This window comes from Carassius auratus, unplaced genomic scaffold (genome assembly GCF_003368295.1).
Source record: "Carassius auratus strain Wakin unplaced genomic scaffold, ASM336829v1 scaf_tig00005314, whole genome shotgun sequence".
NCBI classification, from domain to species: Eukaryota; Metazoa; Chordata; class Actinopteri; order Cypriniformes; family Cyprinidae; genus Carassius; species Carassius auratus.
The window spans coordinates 2,244-27,625 of record NW_020523646.1 but is presented as its reverse complement, the minus strand read 5'-3'; the positions used below and the strand labels follow the sequence as shown (position 1 = coordinate 27,625).

Genomic DNA, 25,382 nt, shown 5'->3' with positions numbered 1-25,382 from the left:
GTAATATTTCAAGATGAACATTTTATTGACTTAACCAACTTGCCCCTACATAATTTTGTGGAAAAATAAATAATAATTTTAAAATGTAAATAACCGTTTGATTCAACAGGAGTGGCCCCAGAAATGCAATTAAAACAACAATTTTAGACTCAAATTTAGTTTGTTTCCCTTATAATTGTATAGCCTAGTGAGTCATAAATAAGGAGAAAGATCTCATTGAAGGGTATTTGAAGGCAGGACCTGTGACATACAGTATCTGGAAACTAGAATATCATATTGCTTTGGGCAGGTTATTTTGACTTTAGCCAATCAGCAGCCACCTAGCAACATCCTAAAATCTGATTTTTTTGTAGGGTGTCCCATATGCAGAGGGAAATGGAATGAGCAGTCTCTATAAGCTTCAGGTAAAACTTCCACTTGATACTAAAACACACAATATTTTAGATTGTAACTATATTGGTCATATTGTTTATAACTTTTTAAACTGTCCTTATTATTATTTACAGAATGGAGCGGCTAATACAGGTCAGCCCGGACCACCAGGGCCCCCGGTATGTCATATTTTTTTATTATATCCCACATAAAATTAATAGTTCTTTGAACGTAACCCACCACAGGGAATTGGTTGTTGCACTTTTAATGAAGTTTAAATGTCAATACACAAAGAAGCTACATTGATTTGGGAATCTGTATTCGGTTTTACACAGCATGAATTGAAGGACGGCTCATGGCCACACAGACACAAATCTGAAACTCAGACAATGACAGCAGCCCAAAGGGAGAAGGGCAAAACAAACCTGTCACACATAGTCAACAAAGTAACTGCTTGTAAAGAAGGGGTAATTGAAATGCAGGGCTTTAATAGGAAAAAAAGAGAAATGTATATAAAAGAGCTTTTCTGCCCTAGCGGAATCATCCGATTAGCTTATCAACACAGTGACATGCACACTTATCTAGTCTGTATGTAATGCGTCCTTCCTTTCCATGAAAAACAAGAGTATATTCCCTCCTGGGCCATCTTTACCAGACCGCCCAGAACTCTTGAAATGCTAAAGCCTTATCAGCAGGTCTGAAAGAAGACACTCTCCAATCTCCCTCCTCACTGCAATAGACTCAAGGAGCTGCGTACAAGTCCCCCAGGGTGCTTTGTTTCAGTTTATCCTCAGCTGAACCTGTTCTAAGTGGGACATGACACTTCCTGTTGACGTGCCGCAGCTGGAGGAGACCGCACTTAGACTTTGATTAAACTTCATTTGAACAGTCAAGACGCTTGTGATTGGGAGAACGTTTGATGTGACTGGATTGTGTTAGCCTGCAGAGTCATGATATATTAGCTCACTTTTGTGCTAAAGGGTAAATTAGCTTTCGAATGTAATATTCGGTCTTGAAATAGGATAAATTAGAGGCACTCTTGACTTCTTGACTGTCATTTCAAAAAGTGGTTCAATTTACCTCAATTCACTTTGGTGTTTAGATTTTATGTCCAATGCTGCTCTGTTTAGGTTGTTTTCCCAAGCCTAGCATGCTTTGTCACTGTGTGTGGTCTACAAACTCAGTGTATGTATTAAACTTTATTGACTCTTGTCATTTACATACTATTTGCACGAATCAGTGGGTAGGCCAAAACAGGCAGCGGTGTAGAATTAGGCGTTTATGATCTTCTGCGGAGGTGGTGTTTAGCCACAATATTATGTAGAAAGTTGCACATTTCACAGCCTGTCTTTTTCGGATTCAATAAAAGCTGTTTTTAGACTAGTTTAATAGTTTTGAGTTCTGAAACTTACAATGTTTTTATTTATATCAAAATATCAAGAGAATTTTTATATCAGTTCATGACCCCTTTTAAAATGCTACATAGGCATAAACAGTCAGTCATGCACAGCCCACATGATGCCTTTAATTGTTAGATACATAGAGCTATGCACCATTCAGAATTAATTTAAGGATTCTTAAAAATCTTATTTAATTACTGTTTTTAAATAATTAAGGAAATGGGAATTCAGAATTTTAATTCAAGTTATAATTTATATTTAACTTTTTAACCTCAGTTAATGAAGCCTTTGCATTACATGCCTAATTGTAGACTCATTTAAAAGAAGATATGTGACAGTGGAGTTGCTAGACTTTAAGTTTAATTACGCTTCCTTTTAGTTCTAGTTCCTTGAATTCAAATTAAAATATATACTATACATTCAATTCATATATTAATTTAGAATCAGAAAGTGTTGTGTTGCCAAGTGTTCTTACAAACACAAGGAATATCAATAAATTCTACTTCCGATCATACAAATTCAACTTCCTGGGGTTCGTTGCCGGATCAATTCAAAATTCACACTAATGAAATGCAAAATATCTAATTCTTAAATTCTGAATTGTGCTCTACCCGGTTAGATGGACAGCTCACTAGGCTGTGGAACAGAATTCTCTCAGCATAATTCCCTCGTGGCTCTTTTTTTATGACAGACACCTGATTGTGTCACTGTTTGACAGCAAATCTAGGCAGACGTCATCCAGCTAATTACAACGATTTGATTAATTGATAGCACACAAAGCCATAAGGTCAGTTTCACAGGATAATTCTGTGCTTTTCTTTTCCAGGGGCCCAAAGGAGATGAAGGAAGGATGGTGAGTGTTGCTTCACTTTGATTTGTATTTAATGGTCCTCTGCCCTTCTATGCCTCTGGTTTGCGAGAAACCGGTCTAGCCAGCACTGGCTTTCTGGCTAGTCTCCATTAATCACAGCTCCTGGCTCAAATGTAGCCCGAGAGCAGCCGAGGATGACAGTTTAGTCACACAGCATTCTCAACAACAAAAGGAGTGATCAGGAACGGCGCCTAAATCAAATTGTCGCTGCATATTTCTCTGCCTGCGGGAGATGTTGTGAACGCGGTACATGCGCAGCCCCCAAACAAAAGCACATGCACGACAGCGACAAAGCCCTACGATAGCAACAATGCAGCTCCGGCAGCCAAAAAGCTGGCACTTCCTGTTCTCACGGGTGCAATTTTGATATTTTTTTGCAGTTTCTTTTTTTTTGCCAAATCATTTTTCAGCAGCATGGTAATTTGACATTTGAATAAATGGTCCCAGCAGTCTCCAGCACCGTGCTAGAATTGCCCCCATCTGTCTCCAGTCGATCCTCTTTCTGGTCCCATGTAGGTCTGCGCTCTGTTATACATGGCAGTCTACACGTGCGACAATTACTTTTGCAATCTGCCTCGGTGGCGAGGCCCGTTAATGTGGCGCCTGCTGCTGTCCGTCAATAGCGACTGAGCCGTGAGACGAACGTGATATACGATGCTTGTACGCAGATTTTTCAGCACTCCGTGGACGGGTTCGGTGTGGGGAAGCGGCCAATCACTTGGGGTGAATTACGAGCTGCTCTGTTTGCAGCAGAGTACATGTGATTTATTAACACGGCAGGCTAAATGAAAATGGAAGGAGTAAAGTAAATGCTTTGTCAGGATGGTAATGCGACAGAATTAGAGTTAACTCGACGCACTTGTCAGGGCGAAGATAAATATGTGGGTTTTAATTGAAATAATCAGTGACATGCCTTGAAAAATGTTGTCGGGTGTTTGTGGAGTTGCTAAAATACATTACACAACCAGTTTGCTAGCTAGCTACACTGTTGTGATCTGCTTCATCAGTTGCTTTGACCTGGAAATACATTTTGAGTTTCCACTGAAGGAAACCGGAAAGTTACAGCTTTCTAAAAAATGTATTTTGTCCATTTGATTTTTATTATATATAAATATATGTAATACCATTGATACCATAAGAAAAGCTGCATTCAAGCCCTTTTCCAAAGCGTGATAAAAGTTATGGCTATCTGAGGTTGAATGGAATGGGATTTTGAGAAAAATGGGTTTAAAGTGAGATGGGTTTCACTTTCACTTATACTTATAGGTCGATGTCTGTCTGGAGCGCTATGCATCATTACACAAACAGACAAATGTTACACTGAAAAGGACAGTTTTCTGTTGTTTATCATGATGGGCATAGTCTCTGAACTTTTGATCACCCCTTATATGTAGTCTAGGCCTACCTTGTAGTTAGAAAAGTGAGCGCACCTTTGCATATAACATACTGTCATCGGACTACTCCTCTTTAGTAACATCATCATCTGATTCTTCATCTCTGGGATGTGAAATAGTCCATTATAATATCTTATAGGGCACTGATATCACCACGATTGAGTAGACGGAGATGAGCAAGATCGTCTAAAACGTGAGCAGCTTCGGACTGCGTTGTTTTCTTGTGCTCCGCCATCTCACCATATTCAAAAATAAATAAATAAAGCTTTGCATGCAATAGTTTAAACATGACTGGTGAAAAATGTGCATTGATACATGGTTTATTTAGTTTTTTGTGGTGTTAAGAGAAAGCACCCTCCGCAGCGTGTTCTTAACATGAGAGAAAGACAAAGCCTTTTTTGCTTGCTGCAATATATCGTTATTTTTCTGCACTAAACAAGTGAATTTTGCCAAGATATTTTCAGAGATTATATATAAGATGTTATAGAATAATAATTGAATGAAACCCTAATTTTTAAACATTTTTACATACGGCCTATTTTTTTTTATTTCCTGAAAATGTCCCAGCACGACATCCAACGGGTTTTCCCAGATCTCACACACACACACACACACACACACGCACACATACACACATCTATATATGTGTATATGTTTGTGTATGTGTGTTTATATATATTTATTATTTATTTCCATTTTGTTCTAAATTGTAATGCTTTTAAACATAACAAAATTTGTGATATTGAAAATGACACTCTGGTGAACCAACACACAGAGACTTTCATGCATGAAGGTGTCCGTGCTGAGCTGGAATATGTTTCCTTTATTCCAGGGTGAGCCAGGGTTGATGGGATTACCAGGTCTAGAGGGGCTGCCAGGTGCTAAGGTAAGCGCATTTGAATGAATCGTGTCACTGGACGCTCTCTCACCCTGTCTGAGTGTCCCAGATTACACACAGCTTTCAACAGCTCAACCAGCCATTCCGCTCTGTGCCTTCACGATTTGACATGACATTGCAGTTTTGTTGTGTATGAGTGTTTGTGTGTGTGTGTGTGTGTGTGTGTGTGTGTGTTTGACAGACACAGAGATGGAGGGTGGTGCACAGCCATTCATAATTGATTCAAGCATTGTTAGTATTCTAATTTCACCGCAGTGCTTAGTCAAAGCACTCGAGAATTCAAGAGAAAGACCATGAATACCAGAATACTAGAGAGGGTAGAAATAATAGGCTTCATTAAATCGAGCCCACAGAATGCTCCAGACCCCCCCGACTGCACGTATCAAAGCGCTGGTGCATGGAGACCCTCTTCCGTCTGTCTGCCAGAGCAGCTTCCTCCTTTGAGTGGCTTCAAACTCGCCCACTCTTCCCAGAAAGGACTTGTCAAGATGTAGTCTTAGCATTTTGCGTGCTCGCCGACTCCACAACAGCCACAAGGCTGCATGATCTCAAGCTGTTTATTTGCATGCTGTGCCCCAAAACTTAAAAGCAGCTCATTAATTCCTGAAGCCAGCAGAGCGCATATGGAGTTAAGAGAGCAGCTCACACACACACACACACACCCAGAGAAACTGAAAGAATGATTTTGGAGGACTTGTCAAGCACAGTTGGTTTCGAGATCAGAAAGAAACGCAATCATTGTGTTTTTCTGACATGTTCTCAGGTGGTTTTGGAGTAGATTCGTCATCTTACATGTGTGTGTTTGTGTGTTGCAAGGGTGATCCTGGCCTATCTGGTCCACCTGGTGTTCCTGGTCCTACTGTAAGTTATTCAGTTGTTTTATTTTCCTGCTTTCAAATCACTGTAATAAAAATTATTTATGAAATAAGCTACAAGAAATAAGATAGTTAATAAGTAAATGGCACAATACACAGCCTGCAACCCCTTAGGAATTTACTATAGTCAGTTTTCTATTTTGTTTGCGCTATTTTGTTCATGTTCATGAAGTGCCATCCTTCTCACAGAATAAAGATTTTCAGTTGGGTGTGTGTCAATTATGGTTTGATTGATTTCAAACACGTTTTTATGAATAAGTGAAAATATGATTGAAAATTAACCGAATACATTAAGATAACTTGCATAGCAAGGTTGTAAATGTTTGATTGTAAAATTGAAGCCTAACCAATCGACCAATGTTGAATATTGCTCTAGCTTGTTTCCCTTATTTTTATATTTAGTTTTATATTATTCAATAAATATAATTAAATACTAATAATTTAATAAAGCTACTAATAATATAAATCTCAAAATAAATGTCCAATTTCCATTATAGTTTTGTAATGCCAAAATTTACGTGTAGCATTTAAAGTATTTTAAGTTTTTTTTTATTATTATTATTATTATTTACATTTTTTTTTGTAATTTATTTTCTAGTGTTTTGTTTTCCAGTGTTTCCAGTATTTGTAGCATTTATTTTTATTTAGAATCAAATACAATCATTCATTCATGATTGCTTGTATTGGTGCAACCCTATATTATAAGCTAGAAGATATACTTCGGTCTCTGACATGTACAATACTGGACTGTAAAATAACTGATATAATCTTTTTAGTTGTGTTGGAAAAGCATATTTAATGCCACAGTTCCTATGGGATTTTTGTGACGGTTTAGTGGTCTGTCACAAGATAAAGGTTTCATATCATGTATGGATTTTTAGATAAAAGTAGTGGATGTTTTAGCCATGTTCTCAGCCTACGGGTGGTTTAGATGGACACCAGGTTTAGGTTTAACTCCTTCTCCTTGTCGTTCTTGTAACTGATAGGGAAAGCCTGGTCCACGTGGTGAGCCAGGGATCCCTGGAGAGCCGGTGAGATTTGTTTTCTTGCTTGTTAGCAGCTGTCAATCATACGGCAGGTTTTGGCAACAGTATCATGCGAGACTGATGATGTCCCATTTTCCCTCTTTTGTCTTTCCACACAGGGAGAACGAGGGCCTGTGGGAGAGACTGGCTTCCCTGGACCTGAAGGGCCTCCTGGATCCCCTGTGAGCAATCGTAGCATTCATTACACCTGTAATCTGCAGTGTACACTAATGAACACCTGTCTGTAAACTTCAGCAGTGGTTTTCAGATGTCTTTATGATTAGACCCACAAAAATCACAATCTTCTTGTGAGGGTCATCTTAAAAAAAATATATATAAGCCTCTCTATATTTTTATAAACCAATATACACTATGCAAGGAAAAATTATATTTATTAATAATAATATTTATTATTTATATTTTCAGAATCACATTTATTTATTTACACATTTGTTTTTAAAATATATTCTGAAAATATAGTTATTTATATTTAGCGCTGGGCAACGATTAATCATATCCAAAATAAACATTTTTGTGTACATAATTATTGTTTATGATATGATATATTTAATGTTTATCTACAATGTATTTACTTGTATATGTGGAAATATTTATATTAATTTAATTTATATATATATATATATATATAAATATACTTAATATATAAACATAAAATTTTTCTTAAATATATAAATGCATGTGTGTGCGTTTGTATACATAATAAATATACACACACACATATATTATGTGCACAAAAACTTTTATTTTGAAAGCGATTAATCATTGTCCATCACTATTTATAATTATTATTATTAATGCTATTATGAGTAGTATTGTTGGTTTTTAATATTGATCTTAATAAATGCTACTTATAATTACAAATGATTCCAAATTATTAAAATAATTTATGATATTAATATAACTGTATGCATTTTTTTTTTTCTTTTTTGGGGTCAAAAACTGAGGCTGTCCATATAAATAGTACAACTGCAATTTTTTTTTTTTTTTTTATAATTAAGATCTTCTGTGGTCCCCTTTGTGGCCCCGGGGGTCCCTGGATCTACCTGTAATCTACCTTTTATGCTGCACCTGTCTGTGATCTACACCATAAAAAGTAACATTTAGTTCTCATTAGTTTCTGTCTTCTGTTCTCAACTCCGTGATCTTCTAACAGATTGATCCAGCGTTTGATCCATCCTTGAATTGCAGACCAGATTTAATTAACTGATTAGTCTGCCGATTGATTCACAGTTTGACTCGCTGTGAATTCAGAGTTCTGGCACAAACATTCTGTCAGAGTTTATTTTTCCTCAGTTCTTGATTTCTGCTCACTGGCCTGTAGTTTGATTCAGAGTCTGGGCCGTTTCTAATTAGAGATCCCAGAATGCTAAAAATCACTGTAAACAAGCGTCAGATATATCACACAATTGGAATCATAGAGGTTTAGATTGGCTGAATTACTGTGATTGACACAAATATAGTGTGATATAGCAGCATAAAGCAGAGCTCTGTGTCAGATTGTTGAGCGAATGTTTTTGGCTGTAATATCTCACTTCATAGCACAGTGTAATCTCCTCGTACTTCTCTTCTCTGTACTGTGGTGTTAAACCCGGCTGGTTTGTGCTGTGGTAATGAGTGCAGTCACTGGGGTAAACGTTTGATTGGCTGTCTCAGTGAAGGAGTACAGTGGCTGTACGGGTCTCATATAATTGCTTCGTTATTCACAGCCGTAATGCCTTCAGAACCTCCGCTGAAAACACAGAATTCCCCTTGGGAATTCCTGTTTCTTTCAGGTATTATTTAGCGATTTATTCCTAGTTTATGTAGCTCGAGTCCTAATTGTTCAGACTTAACCTTAGTAGAACAAGGTGCGCTAAACCAACTACAAGTACGAACTAAACCACATCAAAGTTGCCAGTGTTTGCACCACATTTTACTTGTGTAATGTGACGAAGAGTAGCACTCAGAAGAGTGTGGATACTTTTGATACACTTTAAATGGATGGATGGATGGAATAAACTTTCTTCCATTTTCACTTCTAAAAGAACATTATGAAAGTAGTTTTGTAATAGCATCTGAAACCATGTGTGCACATTGGACCCCATCTAGTTATGTATGGATATTATAAACAATGCAGAGTTGTTTTGATTGCAAAGATTGATGGGAATGTTCTGTCTCCTCCACAGGGAAGGCCGGGAAAAGACGGAATTCCAGGCTATACGGTATGTGTGTACAGTATATGCATGACAGAGCTTTGGCTTCAGCTGTACTGTCTCTCTAATATGGTAATGTTAGCAGAAAATGAATGCTTTTACTTTCATACCTGCAGCATCTAATAACTTGTGCCAGCGAGTAGTGGATAGCGGTTAGACTCGGATCCGTGCTGGTCTACATTTATCTCTGTCTCACTCCATTTCTCTCTTTCCCGAGCAAATAAAAACCCAACACCAGTCATTAGTCTTGTAAAGTTTTCAATAATAGGACCGCTTACTCACTGCTAATGCTCTCCAGTGTGGATAAAATCCTGCTCATGAGCCATTAAATCATGAATAATGCAATGCATGCGATCACTAATTAAATGTCCCCTACAAACAGAGTTTGTAGTTTCGAAAGCCTTGTCACGTCAAACAAGAAATGTTCTGTTCTCTGATGCCTTGTCACAACAGAATGCATATCTACAGCAGAACTGTGACAAATCGCACTTGCACTTTACAGCAGCGAGCAGACACATCAGAGAGCCTCCAACAAAAAGCTCACAAACATACGCCTCCGTCACAGACAGAGGAACACTGTAAATGCAACATGCATCTGCAGATTTTAATGAGGTGAGCGAGATGGAGCAGAGGATGAGTCAGAAGTCAGTTCGCTCGTTGACCATCTTGTTAAAGCCCAGATCAGCTATTTTGTATAGAGTATGACAAGGTTTTGAGGTTTAGCTGATTAACTTGATCCAGTTTGCCTCTACTGGTCAATGTTATAACTGCAACATCTGACAGTAATAATTATGACCAGTGTTATTTTAGTATTATTTATATAACTGTTATAGTATTTGATAATATTTTGAAATAGATTTTTGCAATATTCCCTTTTCATTTGAATATTACTTTTAGTTTTTTTTTTAATTTTTAATTTTTTTAGTTTGTCATTTTATTTATTTTCATTGTAACATTTCTAATTTTAATATTCTAATTTCTAATTTAAATTTTTTGATTATGTTTTAGTAATTTAATCTAAATCTAGTTATTATAGTAACTATAGTTTTAGCAATATTAGTATAAATTTTATTTGCTGTCTGACATGGTGAAATTTTAATTTCTAATTTAATCTAATTTAGTGATTAAACTTCATAAGTTGTTTTATATTATATTATATTTATTTATATTATTTCAGATTTATTTCAATTTAGAGATTAAATAAATCTCTAAAGTTAACTATAGTTTTAGTAATTTTAGCACTAATTATATTTGTTATCTGACATTGCAACAAGAGTCTATTATTTCAGATTGTATTCATTTCAGAGTTATTATGGTTAAACTAAAACTAAACCCCATTTAAACAATTGCTTTACTTAAAATAATTGTTAAATGAAAATAAAAATAAAATGTAACTTATTTTAGAAATGTCAATGTATTTTATTTCAGCTAGTGGCCAAGGCATCTTTTTTTGTTGTTGTTGTTGTTTATCTTGAATTACTGAAATAACTAAAAATAAATAAACCTTTATAGACATAATAAAAATTACGTAAAATGCACAAAAAAATTCAAAATATTAACACAAACTATAATAGTATAGCTAAAATAACACTTTTGTTATTGTTTTTATTTTTTATTTTTATTTACAACTTGCATTGCATTTGTTTAACTTGATTGGCTCAAGCAGAACGGAGCAGCAAGAAGCTGGATTTGAAACCATGATTTTTCAACAAGCGCTTCACCTTTTCCCCCATTTATACTGTCTCTGGATAAGTCAAGGTTCAAATGGGTTTGGATCATCTGGAGGAAGTTCACTGGCCTTATTTTCACTTTCATTCACGTCACCATCTTCTCAAATGGCACGACTGCGTGTTTGCGGGGTGTTGCACCACTCTAACACACAGATTTCCTCTATTTTCTTTTCTTTTCCCCCTCCCTGTTTCGTTCATGGATGGCCGTCTGTCTCTTTCGGTGGTGCAACAGTGCCATCTAGCAGGAAGGGAGTTTTTCGGTCCTCTCCGTTTACTTTTCCATCTCTTTTATGGCAAGGGCTGAGGGAAACACAATTCAGTGGGCACAGTGATGGCTTTAAGCTCTCCTCATCAGGAGCCTGGGAATAGAGAGGAGGAGAGAGATTGTTAGACATTGATGGGGGTGTGGATGAAAGCAGATGGTTGAGGATGCTTTCACAAAGTGCCGCCCGCTTTAGAATCGCAGGCTAGATTGCATTTCTTCTTTGCTCGGCTGCTGTAATCCAACAGGAGAATTTGATACCGAGATGTTCCCCGAGGAACTAGTAGGAGCCCTGATGCGAGAGAGGAGCAGAGATAGATGGGAAAAAGAGGGAGGGAGGAATGCAAGAGTGGTTTTGGAGTACAATGAGAGGTGTTTCTCTACAGAGCCGTCTCAGAGGAGATGGAGAGAGAGGAAGACGACAAAGAGAGATACATAGGTTCACGGCTTTGATGAGTTTGGGGAAAAAATGGTCATTTGTAAATCCACTGAGCTTTTTCGCTCTGCTCTAGACTGAATGACTGGAAAAGCTGGCCCATTAAAGCAGCCAAATAATTTCATTCCTCTAATGCGGCTTGGGAGCGGTCTATGAAAAATAGCGCAGTTTAGCCATCTGTATGTATGAGGGTTTACTTCAGGGACCCCCTAAAAAAAGTGTCTAGACGTTTGCTAGATCTGACAAAACCAACCTTTTGGAGACATACAGAGGGCTTCTTAATTATTCCAAAATCATTCCATAAAAATAATAATCAAATAAATGTAAAATATATAAATTAGAAAATATGGTTACGTGTGTGTGAATATACAGTATACACACACACACACACACACAAATACATATGTATATACTTTTATGCTTTTTTTTTTCCTTCATTTCTCAGATTTCTCGTATGTCTTTTCACAGGGAGCCACAGGCAGACCTGGAGACAGAGGTACTAAAGGAGAACGGGTGAGATTTCATATTTCGTTTTGATGGATTGCATACACTATAAAAGGGTCAGTGTGATCATCAATGTCACTGTTGTGTAAACGGCATGAAAGTAACCATTTATTCATTGTGACAAGAAAGCTATAAAAGGAGAAATAGAAAGAAGAAAGCATATCATTAAACATATCAATAATTAAAAAATAATAATAATAAAATATGTTGCTCTAATGACTACAAATCTCTAATCTCTTGATTAGTTATATGGTGAATTGAATGTAATATAGCCATATGCTATTATCAACTGAAGTTGCGGGAGCTCACAATAGTCTGCTTGTGTTGTATAGATTCTGTTATTTATATTCTGGTGTTGGCTTTGCAGGGAGATACAGGGATTCCAGGAGAGAGAGGAGTACAGGGAGAAAGAGGCAAACCTGGAGAAAGAGGGGGCATTGGTCCTCAGGGACAGCCTGGACAGAAAGGAGAACCAGGCACACCTGGATCTTTAACAACACCAGGGACTGTCAGTCTGTTGGTATGTAAATAATCCTACAGATACAAGCCATAGAGAGAGGATGTAGTATCTGTTCAATCACTGTTCTAAAAGACTTTCCTTTTTGACTTCACCACACATTCAGAAAAATCTGAAGTTGGATTGGTTTTCTTCAGGCCTGCTAATACTGAGAGCAACATATGTACACTACCATTTGCACCACTACCGGTATTTTTATTTATTTTTTCTAAAAATTGTAGGAAAAATTAAATGATCAAAAGTGACAGAAATAATTTGAAATATATATTTTTACTAATTAAATTGTTTTTATTTTATTTTATTTATTTTCTGTTCATCAAAGAATCCTGAAAAATTATCCAAAAATATTAAGCAACACAATAATTTTCAATATAGAAAATATGATGTTACTTGAGCACCACATAAGCATACAGATTTGTTCTTCGATGAATTCTGAAGGATCACGTGACACTGAAAACTGGAGTAATGGCTGCTGAAAATTCACCTTACCATTTTAGGAATAAATTAAATTTTCTAATATATTAAAATAGAAAAGTTACTTTAATGATCATATTAAAAAATCTTTTTACTGTATTTTTTATCAAATAAATGCAGTCTTGGTGAGAATAAGAGACTTTGTTCAAAAACTCTTACTGACAACTTTCATGTGTCAGGCTTTACAGGGTAAAAGAACCTTCACACCTACAGAGATTTACAGCAATAAAGCAACCGGCAATCATTGGTTTGCAATGCTAGTTGACTGTTAAAGCAATTTGAAGCAACATCACCAGTACATGAGCATAATATACTATTATATTAGTACTATATTTATACTACATAATATTTCTTCTGTCAAGAAAAGGGATTCAGTGTCAAACAATACAGCCCATTTGAGATTTTCAGGAGCACAGCCAGAGGCACAGCCAATCAAATAAACCGTATAGGGCCTTCAGCAGCATGAACACCCACTACAATCAACTGTACAGCCACTCGATAACCTCCAGCAATAAAATCACTGTCAGCGTGAACCCTTTCCAGATTACAGTGACTGCATAGTCCTCTGGAGGTGGAGCACTTCTTTGACCTCTGTAAAAGATCCAGTTGCTGGCTTTCTCCCAATCTGCACCAGCCTCCTGGCCCCCGTCCTGGATCCATAACCGCAGGTCACCCCACACTATTCAGAGGGCAACCGTCATTGATTGCTTTGTTGTGCATAACACACCCGTGAACACTTCAGAATAAATCATTAGGATCTCTGCATAACAATAATTACCCACACGTGTTGGCAAACCCATTAGCCTCTGAAAAGCACAGTCTGCAGCAATGAGCCGCCCACTGCGAGGCCTATATCCAACGCTCTCGCTCCCAATCAAACAAACTCACAGCCATGTCACTCAGGAAGGGACCATTAGGAGTGTATTGTGTGTGTCGCAGGGGTGGAAGGATATAGTAGTGGCACGAGCTCTACGCAAACTCCACCTCTTAACCACAACTACAAACATTAAAGGGATAGTTCACTCAAAAATGAACATTACCATTTACGAACCCTCAAGTTGTTCCAAACGGAAAACTATGGGTTTCCCCAATGTTGGTAACCAAACAGTTTATGATATCCATCGACTTTTTTAGTATGGAAGTCATTGGCTATCATCAACTGTTTGGGTGAACTAGCCCTTAATGCTCTTTAAAGGATGATAGGGGTAATAGAGTTTAAAAGGGATATTTCACTCAAAAATGAAGTCATGTTTATTCCAGTATGACAGACTTTTTTTTCTGTTGGACACAGTAGCTGAATTTATTAGGGGTGCTCCGATCATGATCGGCCGATCGTTATGCGCATCTCGTCAGTAAAGCCGGTTCTCTAATCAACGGTTAATTCCATCAGATGCATGATTTCACATAGAGCAGCTGTTACTACACAGAGCCGTTGTTAACTGAGAAGATGCACCAAAAAACGCTGAAAATGAAGTGGATTTGCGCATCTTCTCTATTAACAACGGCTCTGTGTAGTAACAGCTACTCTATGTGAAATCAGGCGCCTGATGGAATTAACCGTTGATTAGAGAACCGGCTTTACTGACGAGATGTGCATTAACGATCGGCCGATCGTGATCGGAGCACCCCTAGAATTTATAAATAATATCCTAGTTAATCTTTTACTGTATATATTGAAAGTGAATGAGAACTAGGGCTGTCAAGCTTCAAAAAGAACACAAAAGTACAATTCAAATTGCATAAAGTTAATCATTGTATGCTTCTATTTATGAGTTTAGGGTCAGTAAAAATTAAACACTCACTTTTATTCACCAAGGATGCATTAAATTGATCAAAAGTGACAGAAAAGACATTTATTATGTCTTATTTGTTTTTGAACAAATAAAGTGCAGCCAGTATTGTTATTTTTATGTTAAATCTTGCCAACACCAAACTTTTAAAAGGTAGTGTATGACAGCTTTCTGTGAGGAGCAGACTGAATTTTGAGCCATGGTCATTAATTATTTTGTGAAGAGGATAAACTGAATCATTGAAAAGATCTGTATAAAAGTACCTTTTATTTCATGAATCAAACATCACCGCTTCCTCAAAGTTTTATGAAAGTGCCATGATGAGCAGTGCAGGTTTTTATTTCTCTCAGTGAATAACAACTTTAGTTTACAAACAGAAATTGATTCTAGACTCACCAAGACCATCTCAAAGCAATTATTAGGACTTTTTGTTCCAAGCTTAATGACGCATTTATAAATGAATATCAAAGAGATCAAAGTGGCAGAAAGCACACCCTGTTGGTTTTCTTTATTTTACAAAAGCACAAGGTGCTTGTTATTATGTTTGTATACAAATAAAAGTAGACCCTTTACAGATTCAATTGATGTATTGCTCTTATCTGTACTATCAAAACTGACAAAGTAATCCAAGTTCCTTTAGGGGATTTTAAAAAACAAACTGCTTCGTTTATCGACCTCAGAGGGTTAAATGCATGCAGTCATTCACTTTCACTTTTTCTTTACATTTTTCACTGTGTTGCTACCTAGCAACCTTGTAAAGTCGCCCTTCTGTGACACTGTCTGCAAGCTTTTCATGTGGATGTCAAATTGGCGAATGACGCTTGTGTTATTAGGCATGTTAAGGCCCTGACATGAGTCATGTTAAGGGCTTTTAGACTGATCGCTGAATCTCCACACTCTGAATATGCATTAGCCCAATTCCTTTTAACCCTCCACAAGCGTTCAGGTGAGGGATGTGAGGATGCTGCACTTGCAGCCCGAGCCAGAGAGTGTCACAGGGGCCTCTGAGTGTTTGAAAGAATGGCCTTGAACTGTGAAAGGTATGTTTTTGAATAGAAGGAAGTGTTTGTTTTCCTACGAGATGTTCTTCAAAATTCCGGCCTCCTCCTGTGCAGAGCAGTGATCATGAACGGCAAGATGCTTTGAGGAGAGATGGTGATTACGCCATTTATGTGTCATCCATCCCTTTATCTCTGAGAACGCCAACATTTCTCAGCATGAATAAAACATGAATTGCTGCAATTTTGTAGCTGCACTTTTTAATCTTCAAATCATGTTGTGCTGATGTTTGTTTTCCCTCTCTGCCTTCTTTTTTTCCCTTTCATTTCTTCTTGCAGGGTGATACAGCTGCCTTGGAGGAAATTAAAACATTCATCCGAAATGAAGTATTGCGTGTATTTAAAGGTACATCATCTGCCACTGCTGAGGTGTTTTGTTGTGGTCTCTTTTTTTTTTTTTAGCTTTAAGTTTTTTTCCGTGCATGTGTGACTGGAACTTTGTAAGACATTTAAAAGACAACCACTCAACACTTAAGTATATTGAAAATACGTTTAGTGACTTCTGTGTACCCAGCTTGTTTTATTGTCCACTACCACACCCAAAAAACTTACACTTTTTACAATTTGTAATATTATTTGTATCATTCTGTTATTCAATTTTTTTCATTAATTTAAGATGAATGGATAGATAAAATTAGTTATCGACATTAACAGTATTGCGAATTACCACTTTACCAAAGGGCTCCGAAAATCTGAACATTTTTATTTTATTAACAAACTAAGGGACAAATCAAAATTTTGTTAAATGACAGCTCTGTTCTGACATTATTTTCTCATCTATCTAATGTTTTTCTGCAAACTGGGGGATAAATTGGAATTTGTTTACTAACAGTTATATGTACAATAGTGTAATTCACATTCTTAATTCCGTTATTTTCAGACAGTTATGCTTTGCTGCAGAAGACACCAGCAGCTATATTAGCCGCACAGGATCGACAAGGCCCTCCAGGACCACCTGGTAATGATGGCTCCCCAGGACCCCCAGGAGAGCCAGGACCTCCAGGTCCCCAAGGTAGGAGCCAAAACCCAAAAGACTAAACATGTTATGGACCTCTTTACGCTGCTCCTACGATGGTTTCATCTCACACAAAAACCCAGAAGCACAAGACTGTGATTATTTATGTGACTACTGTTTCCCCAGTATTACGTTTTTTTTTTCATTTCTTCTCAAGGATTCCAGTTTTTTTTTTTTCTTTCTCTCTCTCTTGGTGGAAAATTGTGTTTATGTGTGTTGCTTCTCAGATTGTTAATTGAGTTGCTCTGAACTGAGTGGGTTGAGGTTATTTTGCTCTTTAGGCCAAGTCAAGCTTTGAACCTCAAGTTCAAAGGAACCTAGCAAATGAGCAAGAAAGTCCTCACTAAATGCATGCAAAAATGGCCGTTGACTGTGATATCGGGTGTAAGGCGTTCACAGGAATCTTGCTAGCTACGTCAGACAAGAAGGAAAGCAGATAGCTGCATGACAAAGTAGCATATGGTGCCGAGAGCCTGGCGGGACATATGAAGACGGATGAAGAACCGACCCCGAATAGGAGAATGTAATATCGCCCTGGACAGACTTGTGAGAGCAAGAAAGATAAAGAGAAGAAGTGAGCAGATGGAAAAAGCCACGCAATATCTCACTTTGTTGGATTAAGCCCAGCCAAAAAAAAAAAAAAAAGAAACGAAGGGGAGTGAGAAAATAAGCAATTCTGAGCATTCATCAAAGACTGGCAACTAATGTGCTTCTCCTCTAACGTTTCTCATCAGTAATGACTTGCAGTTTGGTTCTGCTGCTTCTGTCTGAGTTCTTGTGATGTTTTTCAAGATATAAGACTGTTGTGTACATTTGAACTCTAAAAAGTGACGGCCATGCAAAGAAAACATACTTTGAGTGTGTATACATATGTTTTGTTCTGTACATTATATTATTGATATCCAGATTGTGTTTTTGTATTACTTTACAGTGTTTTTGTGTTGTGTTGCTTTGGAGATTGATGGAGAAGGAACATTTCTCCACGATGCGCGGTATCAGGAGGAAATTAAAAACAGGACTTTTAAACCCTGCTTAGTCAGAAAATCAGCGTGTTTTTTTTTTTTTTTTTTTATTTGTCAGATGTTGATGACGAAGTTCTTGGGTAATATTTCCTCATTATTTTTCGTCATCCTCTGCTGGAGTCTGTCCTCCTTTGGAATCCTCAATTTATACACTTTTGTTTTTTCACGTGATGTGCTAAAATGAAGAAAAATATCTTTGCAATCTCGGTCGCCTTACACATCTGAGTCACATTAATTCCACTCGGGGTCAGTTTTCTTGGGAGTTAAACTAAATAAGAATTGGCAACGTTAATACATCTTTGTATCCTCTCTTGTGACCCGAAAGAGGTGGTTTCCTCGAAAACGCTTCCAAATGCTGGTCTTGAATTTAAATGCTTTTGCCTTATGTGATTTTTGTGCCTTTTATCTTTGCTTATTAATTTTTTGAAAATATGTTCTTAAAATTAAATGATTTATTGTATCGAGTTTGATGTTTCTCGTGCAATTTGAGAGTCATATAACATCATAACATCTTATGCAACAACTACTTATGCAACTATTTTTTCACAGTGTAATCAGCCATGCTTTTCTGTAACACTTTTTTGGGGATAGCATTTTTTAATCCCTTTGTAACTTTTTGTATTTAAATCTTCTGGGGTGATGAAATCCTCTAACTTGGTTTCAGTCAAATGTATCGAATTTATATTTTTAACTATTTTCCTGCATGCCAAGAACATACCCATTTATACTTATTATGCTGTGTGTGCAATATTATATGAATGTCAAATAATGTAATTTTATGCAGAGAAATGTACCAGGATTTTAATAATCTCAATACAACATTTTTAAATATTTTTTACATTTGCTACTGGTTTCTATGAGCAAAAATGCAAATTTTATGGAAGTGCAAAGCCGTTTTAAGATTAATTAAATGAAAAAATATTTCTATGTAATATTTCATGTTTTCATTCACATTTTTCTTCCTCCACAAGGTATAATCTTTTTTTTTCTGAGTATGAAAAATTATTTTTAATTTAAGATCTTACAAAAGATCTTAGATGTTGCTGCGGTAGGCTGCATTTGGCCAGTATTGTATTGCAGCTCCCCCTGCCGTTTTTTTTTTTTCCTGTAATAAATGTGCAGTATGAACTCCCCCTCAAGCAGGGGTGGTAATGCAGCGATTGTGAGCGGCCACAGGAAGCCATGATGTGATATGATGCCGCAGGTAGAGTGCAGTCCATCCGTTGAATGTCATTGCATTAGATGAATGCATCTGAAGGTGTCCGGACACACTTTAGTTAGTTTGTAGGTTAGTGTGTTTGCTTGTGTAAGTTGCACATGCAAAAACTGGTACTGGTGACATTGTCAATTACTGCATTATTTGGCATCTCTTGGGTATTTTCTTGTTTATTAACTGCTACAGTGTTTCTCTTTCAGGCTAGACTCGGTCTGCCTCAGAGGAAACACATCACTAATGCATGTGTATTTTGACTGGAGGCAGTTTTCTGCATGCCATTATAAAGATTGGTTTCTTACTGAGTGTGTGAAAACAAGACTAAAAGATCAGCATCAGCTAATGTGTTTTTGTTTGTTTGTTTGCCTGCCCGCTGCGTGTGACATGCCGTCCAGCACTGTCAGCATTTGTGGTGCTCCTTAAATACTTTAAAAGCGTGTTTCTGGTAGATAGATTTGTCATTACTCCTGAAGGGCTTAGAAAACTGTCGGAGTTCTGAAGGATCTGAGTCTAGTTGTGTAATATGGCAGATTTGGACAAGATCTTATGTAAAGTTTCCACCTGGTACTTTCTGAAGGCCACACTTTTGCGGAAATGCAAAGTCAGAGATTAACTGAATCTAGAAACTGTTACGTTAAAGTATGGCAGTGATTAATCATCTAACAAAGTACTAATTAAATAGTGTAGTGATGCTAAATTCTTCCTGTTAGTAAAAACTGGTAATAATGGAATACAGTACAAGCAATTATAATAAAATCATTAAATGACCATTACTCTCCCTTCTCATAATTACTCCTGCCTGCATAGATTTTATAAAGGATTATATATGTTCTGTATATCTGACATTGCATTTTTATGTGTTTTACCCCTGCAGGGTATCGAGGGCAGAAAGGGGAACGAGGTCAAATGGGGTTAGGACTTCCAGGAGCTCCAGGCCCCACTGGCCCACCAGGTAATTCTGGATGAACATTTTAAAGTTGACTTTCTATCAGTGACGTGCATTTTATGTATGATTTGTTGTTGCTGTTGTTGTTAATACAAATAAATTAAATTGATTAAAGATGACAGAAAGACACTTATTCAGCACAACTGTTTTCAACATTGATATCATTGAATCTTAAGTTCTAAATCATTACATTTAAAATGATTTCTGAAGAATCATGTGACATTGAAGACTAGAGTAATGGCAGCTGAATACTCAGCTTTGCTATCACAAGAAAAAATGACATTTTATAATATATTCAGATAAAAAAACAGCTTTTTAAATTATAATATTTCAAAGTATTAAGTGTTTTTATTGTACTTTTGTAAATGAATGCAGTCTTGGTGAGCAGAAGAGAATTTAAAAAACATTTTTAAAAATCTTATCGACCCCAAACTTTATTCTTAAAGGTCTTAAAGGTTGTAGGACCTGCCACTAGAGGGCGCACTACCAAAACAATAACAATTGCGTGGTTTGATGATGCTAAGTAGGAGAGTGGAATGATGGGATTTGTTGTCTTCTAACCATCCGCTGATGGCCATCAATCAGACTGAAAGATAAATCATGGATTTAACACGAGTTCAACGATTTGCGCGAGTAGATTACATACAAAATCAATGCAAAGACACGATCAGACTATGGATCAGACGTGTCCTCGTGGGGCTCTAGAGATGCGATGCCTCGCGTTTGGCGTGTATACCCCATAATACTAATCTTGTTGATCGTTATAATAGCATATGTTTTCTGTAAAGATACGAATCAAAACAACTCACCTGTTGAGTAAAACACAAGCGAGATCGGCATCTCTTTCTAGTTGAAGTTTGTCGCGAAGCTATTTCCGTATTTGTACACGACACTGTTGTCATGTGGTTTCTACTTCAGTAAAGGCGGTCATAAAGGGTAACTAATGTCATCGACAGGCGACTGCACTGCCCCGTGTCACTGTTTAGAATGGGAATTTTCTCATGATTTACAAGTAGCTGAAAACATTAGAGATACTGTTAGTAATCAGCTGGACAAAATATTTAACACTAGTCTAGTGGTTTTTTGATATTTTACTGCAAAAATCTTACAAATTATACAAATTGTATTTTAAGTCCTTTGTATTTCTGCTCTAAACTTTTAATGGTGTCTTTGGCTGTAGGTTTCCATAGAATTGCTTTGAGTAAATTGAATAATTCTTGTACCACATGCCTCAGATACTACCATTGGACTTTAAGATGTATTTAACTCAGAACATTCCTTTAATACATGAGCCGTGACACCAAGTAATGAGTAAAGATAATAAAATAAAAAACTAAGGATCTTGTTGTTGGTTATTGCTTTTAAGAGTGAGAAGTACATTATCTGTTACATAATAGCATGTGATTTTTGAATTGTTAAGATGGACAGGCTAGATCAAACTCATGCAGAACTATAGAAAGAAAGAAAAAACCTTGCTTTGTGTTTTTGCTGGGGGCCAGAAAGGCTTGTAAATACATTTCTGTGATGGCCGTTCTTTGGAATTTTCACACTCTTGAAATCTGCAACAAACAGACAGAAGCAATTATTTAAATTGGTGCTTTAATGTTTTACTTTTAAAAAGCACAGGCAGATAATGGCACCAAACTAATGACTACGGCATTCTTTAATGAACTCCTCTTTTATAAAGGTACAAAGTGCTCACTGATTTTTCTTCAAATGAAAAAATACAAAAGAGGCTGGGGGTTCTTTATAATTGCACAGCACACTGTTATCAATGCAAGCTCTGATTTCCCTATTTCTCTCATCCTCTGCAGTTAAAGGGTAACAAGCCCTCAAAAAGAAGTTTTATTGTGTTAAAATACTGCACTGTTTTGTCATGATCACTCTACAGTAAAAGTGCCTTTAAATAACAGTTTTTTATTTATTTTTTTCCAATGATCACTATTATCACTGCTCATAGAAATCTTGATTATACAGGCTCACCCGGAAGAGGACTCCAGGGTCCCAAAGGTGATCCAGGCCCAGAGGGAAGATGTAATCCCAGCGACTGCTTCCATCCATACGCCAGACGGGACGGGTAGGATCTGACGCATCCTCATCCAAACCCGATTCGATCCTGGAAACCTGCGAACCAGCTCATCTACACAAGCATTAAATCCTATTGAAACAAACATAGGATCCCCGCTGGAGGAGAAGAAACACGCAAACGTCATCCACACAAAGCAGCCATTACTGGTGATGTCATTTCATCATTTATCTCCGTTTCATTTCCCATATTTGTGACCAAGGCATTTACTCATTTCCCATGTTTTGTGGGTATGACGTGAGAATTCGAATCTCATCATTACACTAGTCACACCGGACAAGTTGATGGCGAATGCAGGTGGAATGACAATTTACATTTGCTTATTTTCTTCAGTTTGTCGTGAAGTTGAGTTTTGATTCAATTGTGATGGCTCTATGCAATCTAAAATAGAGTATGATAACAAATATTAAGCTAATGTAAATAAATGACATTGCAATTGTTTTTCAAACATGTCATTTTGAAAAATATTTCAATAAGTGTACTTTCCAGCCCTGTGTGAGGAACATTGCTTTAGAAGGGAGTTATCGTCATGATTGTCACCTCAGACGCATATTGAAACACGTGAGACCACTAGTAAAATTAGAAACGAAATTTTTCAATTTAATATTTCACAGTAAATTATAGAAATAATAATGTTAAATTTGAATTTATGGTTTTGTAGTGTAGTATTCTATTATTTAAGAATTATAAATAAATATATTCACAAATATATGTAATTACAAGTTATGTAATCAGCATAACTCAAGTAGTAAATGTTCTATAGATTTTGAATCCCAGATATTCAAAGTGGTATCATAATTCAAAAACAAACACAGCAAAGAATGATGAAAGAAATCATTGCATTGTTTTTTGCGGTGTTGGTCAGTGCTGGGGAGGTGAAAACTGTCCATGATATTAATAAGCTTTAATTGTTTACAGGAAAATAAGACATTAATACAATAAGATGTTTTAACACCTTCATACTGGTGTTGTATGTATATTTTGTTGTGCACCTGGTTTGTTTTTGTGCTTTTTATTTACATTAGAATATATTTATCTCTAGTTTCTTTTGCTTTGTATGGAAAGCGTCCTTCCATGTTACTTGAAGATTTTTTTATAATATGACGTCTTTGTCAATTTCATATTCAACAGTTTAACAAATGGCAAGCCAGTTCACATCAAACTTTGTATGTTTTACTTTTCATGGGCAGCAATGTGTCTTAAGACCATGTTTCTGTGTAATTGAGTTCATTTATTTATTTGTGTACAGTTTTAGGATTGCAGTCTGGATTGAGTTTTTATTTATTTTCTAGATATCTGTAATATCTTGATCCAGCATCAACTGAAGGCGCATACGAGTCGTTGAATCTTTTGACTTGATCCATCTGGCTCTGTTGTGAAGATGAAGGTTGCTGGAGTCATGTGGGCGGATGACAGTTTGTGATGTTGGTGCATTTCTGCTGCTTTCTTTTTCATCTCAGTCTTCCCGGTCTCCTCCATTACAGCTTTCTTGAATTCTCGCTTTCCTTCCTTTCTCCCAGAGTTTTTATGAAGGTACATTTAAGACCAAGTATAGAAGAAAACCAAGTAAGTAAATCAAACGGAACACTGTATGTCAATATTTTCTTGTATTAGCATTGTTTCAAAGTTTGCTAATACAACTTTTAATAGATACCCATGATTTTTAAATTAAGTTTACAAAAATAAGCAAACAAACAATAGCTTATGGCTTGAATACCTCTGCTTCTGAATATTTGACTTTATCTTCTGATCACACTGCAGAAAGGTTTCAGTTTTTTGTAGGGATTTCCAGTGCAAATGTCTAAAGATCATTTACAGTACTTGACAAGCGAATTACATCAAATAAGAAGTCTTGTTTTATGAGACCTTAATAAGAAAGAATTTAATTTATGATTAAAACGAGAAAAATAACTGCTAGTGGGCTCAGACAAACTTAATTGAAAGGGAAAAACACGTTTTCAGACCCCAATGACAGGTGTTTGTTCTAGTGTTGAGCATAACGTCAAGATTTTTGTTCAGTTTCTCAGGAGACTAGACTTGATATGTTCAGTGCGAATCCAAAGTAATCTATCTTGATTTAAGGATGCTTAAATATTTGGTTTGGAAATCTAAACAGAAATTCTGAGGAATATATATATATTTTTTAAAGCATGTCAAATTTTAAAGCCACGACTTGATTTAAGCTCTGATTTAAGACCTTTTTAGGCCTCAGTTTATGGAAGGTCAAACTAAGACTTTTTAAGAACTGCAGATATCTTTCTTTCATTCTTTATTTCTATTGCACCAACAGTTAAGTGTGACAAAGCAAACTCTTAGTAGCATTTTTTTTTCTTTGCTGTTTTACTCATTCTTACAGATTCTTTATGCTTCTTATTTTTATATGTAATGTACCAGATTACCTCTGCTGAGAGTTTTTTTTTTGATGGTTCAGGACATAAGACTCTTGTGAGAGATTGTTGAACTGCATGTTTAACACACATTAGAGAGAATCCTTCCAAGTAAGCATCTTTTGTCTCCTTTATATTAACTTGTTTTATTTATCATGCGATATAAGTGTTGTTTTTCCGTCAACCACAGCTGTTTAATTTACAGAAATGGGCTATTAATGACATGTAGCATGGATACAATATTCTTCTCAAGGGCTAAACCTGTGGACTTACTTGAAGGACAGTCTTAAGACAAAACTCCACATCTACCTGATATGCATTGCATCACCTGATGGAATATCTGGAAGATGATTCTGTTTCAATTTAGTTCTGTTCTCATTGTGGTCAGATATAGCATCGCACATCCTTTGTCAGTTGCTTTACCTTTTTGTGCTTTTGCGAATGCATTTGGTTTGCATATTTATATAATTGTACATTTGTTTTAATAAATGTTTAATTTAACATTCATTGTGAAACAGTAGTGTCTTACATGTCTCTCAATATGCAACTGTATTATTCTGACTTAAAGACAATCCATTGTGAAATGTGGTCAATCACTATGTACTTTATGAGATCAATATAAGCATGGAGTTCGTTTTAAATGGTAGGCAAAAGTTGAGAACTATTGCCATTGGAGACTGTTGTAGATTAAACTATGAATGTACTAACATGTTTGGTTCATTACTATTATTTTAGAGGTAGATGCCTGGTTTGAGATGTTTTTTTTTTTTTTTTTTTTAGTTTTTTTGCGTGATGTATAATATTTGTTAATATTAATTGAGCTGTATGTTTCTCATGCTTGTGTGACTTTATGCCAAATCGCAATACCTTTTATATTTAGCTTAGACTATGTAC

The 25,382-nt window shown here is 36.4% G+C and overlaps 1 protein-coding gene across 1 annotated transcript in view; it reads left to right on the top strand.

The window, feature by feature from the left end:
* Positions 1-24,995, top strand: part of LOC113070802 (collagen alpha-1(XIX) chain-like) — an 89,738-nt gene extending 64,743 nt beyond the window's left edge. The window contains exons 30-43 of the mRNA XM_026244247.1: positions 354-404; positions 507-551; positions 2,599-2,625; positions 4,870-4,923; positions 5,752-5,796; positions 6,797-6,841; positions 6,955-7,017; positions 9,022-9,057; positions 11,945-11,989; positions 12,348-12,500; positions 16,099-16,165; positions 16,700-16,831; positions 19,944-20,021; positions 21,993-24,995. Of these exons, the coding sequence (XP_026100032.1) occupies positions 354-404; positions 507-551; positions 2,599-2,625; positions 4,870-4,923; positions 5,752-5,796; positions 6,797-6,841; positions 6,955-7,017; positions 9,022-9,057; positions 11,945-11,989; positions 12,348-12,500; positions 16,099-16,165; positions 16,700-16,831; positions 19,944-20,021; positions 21,993-22,096 (945 nt within the window). The 3' untranslated portion in view covers positions 22,097-24,995. The remainder of the gene's footprint in view (positions 1-353; positions 405-506; positions 552-2,598; positions 2,626-4,869; positions 4,924-5,751; positions 5,797-6,796; positions 6,842-6,954; positions 7,018-9,021; positions 9,058-11,944; positions 11,990-12,347; positions 12,501-16,098; positions 16,166-16,699; positions 16,832-19,943; positions 20,022-21,992) is intronic.
* Positions 24,996-25,382: the final 387 nt, after the last annotated feature.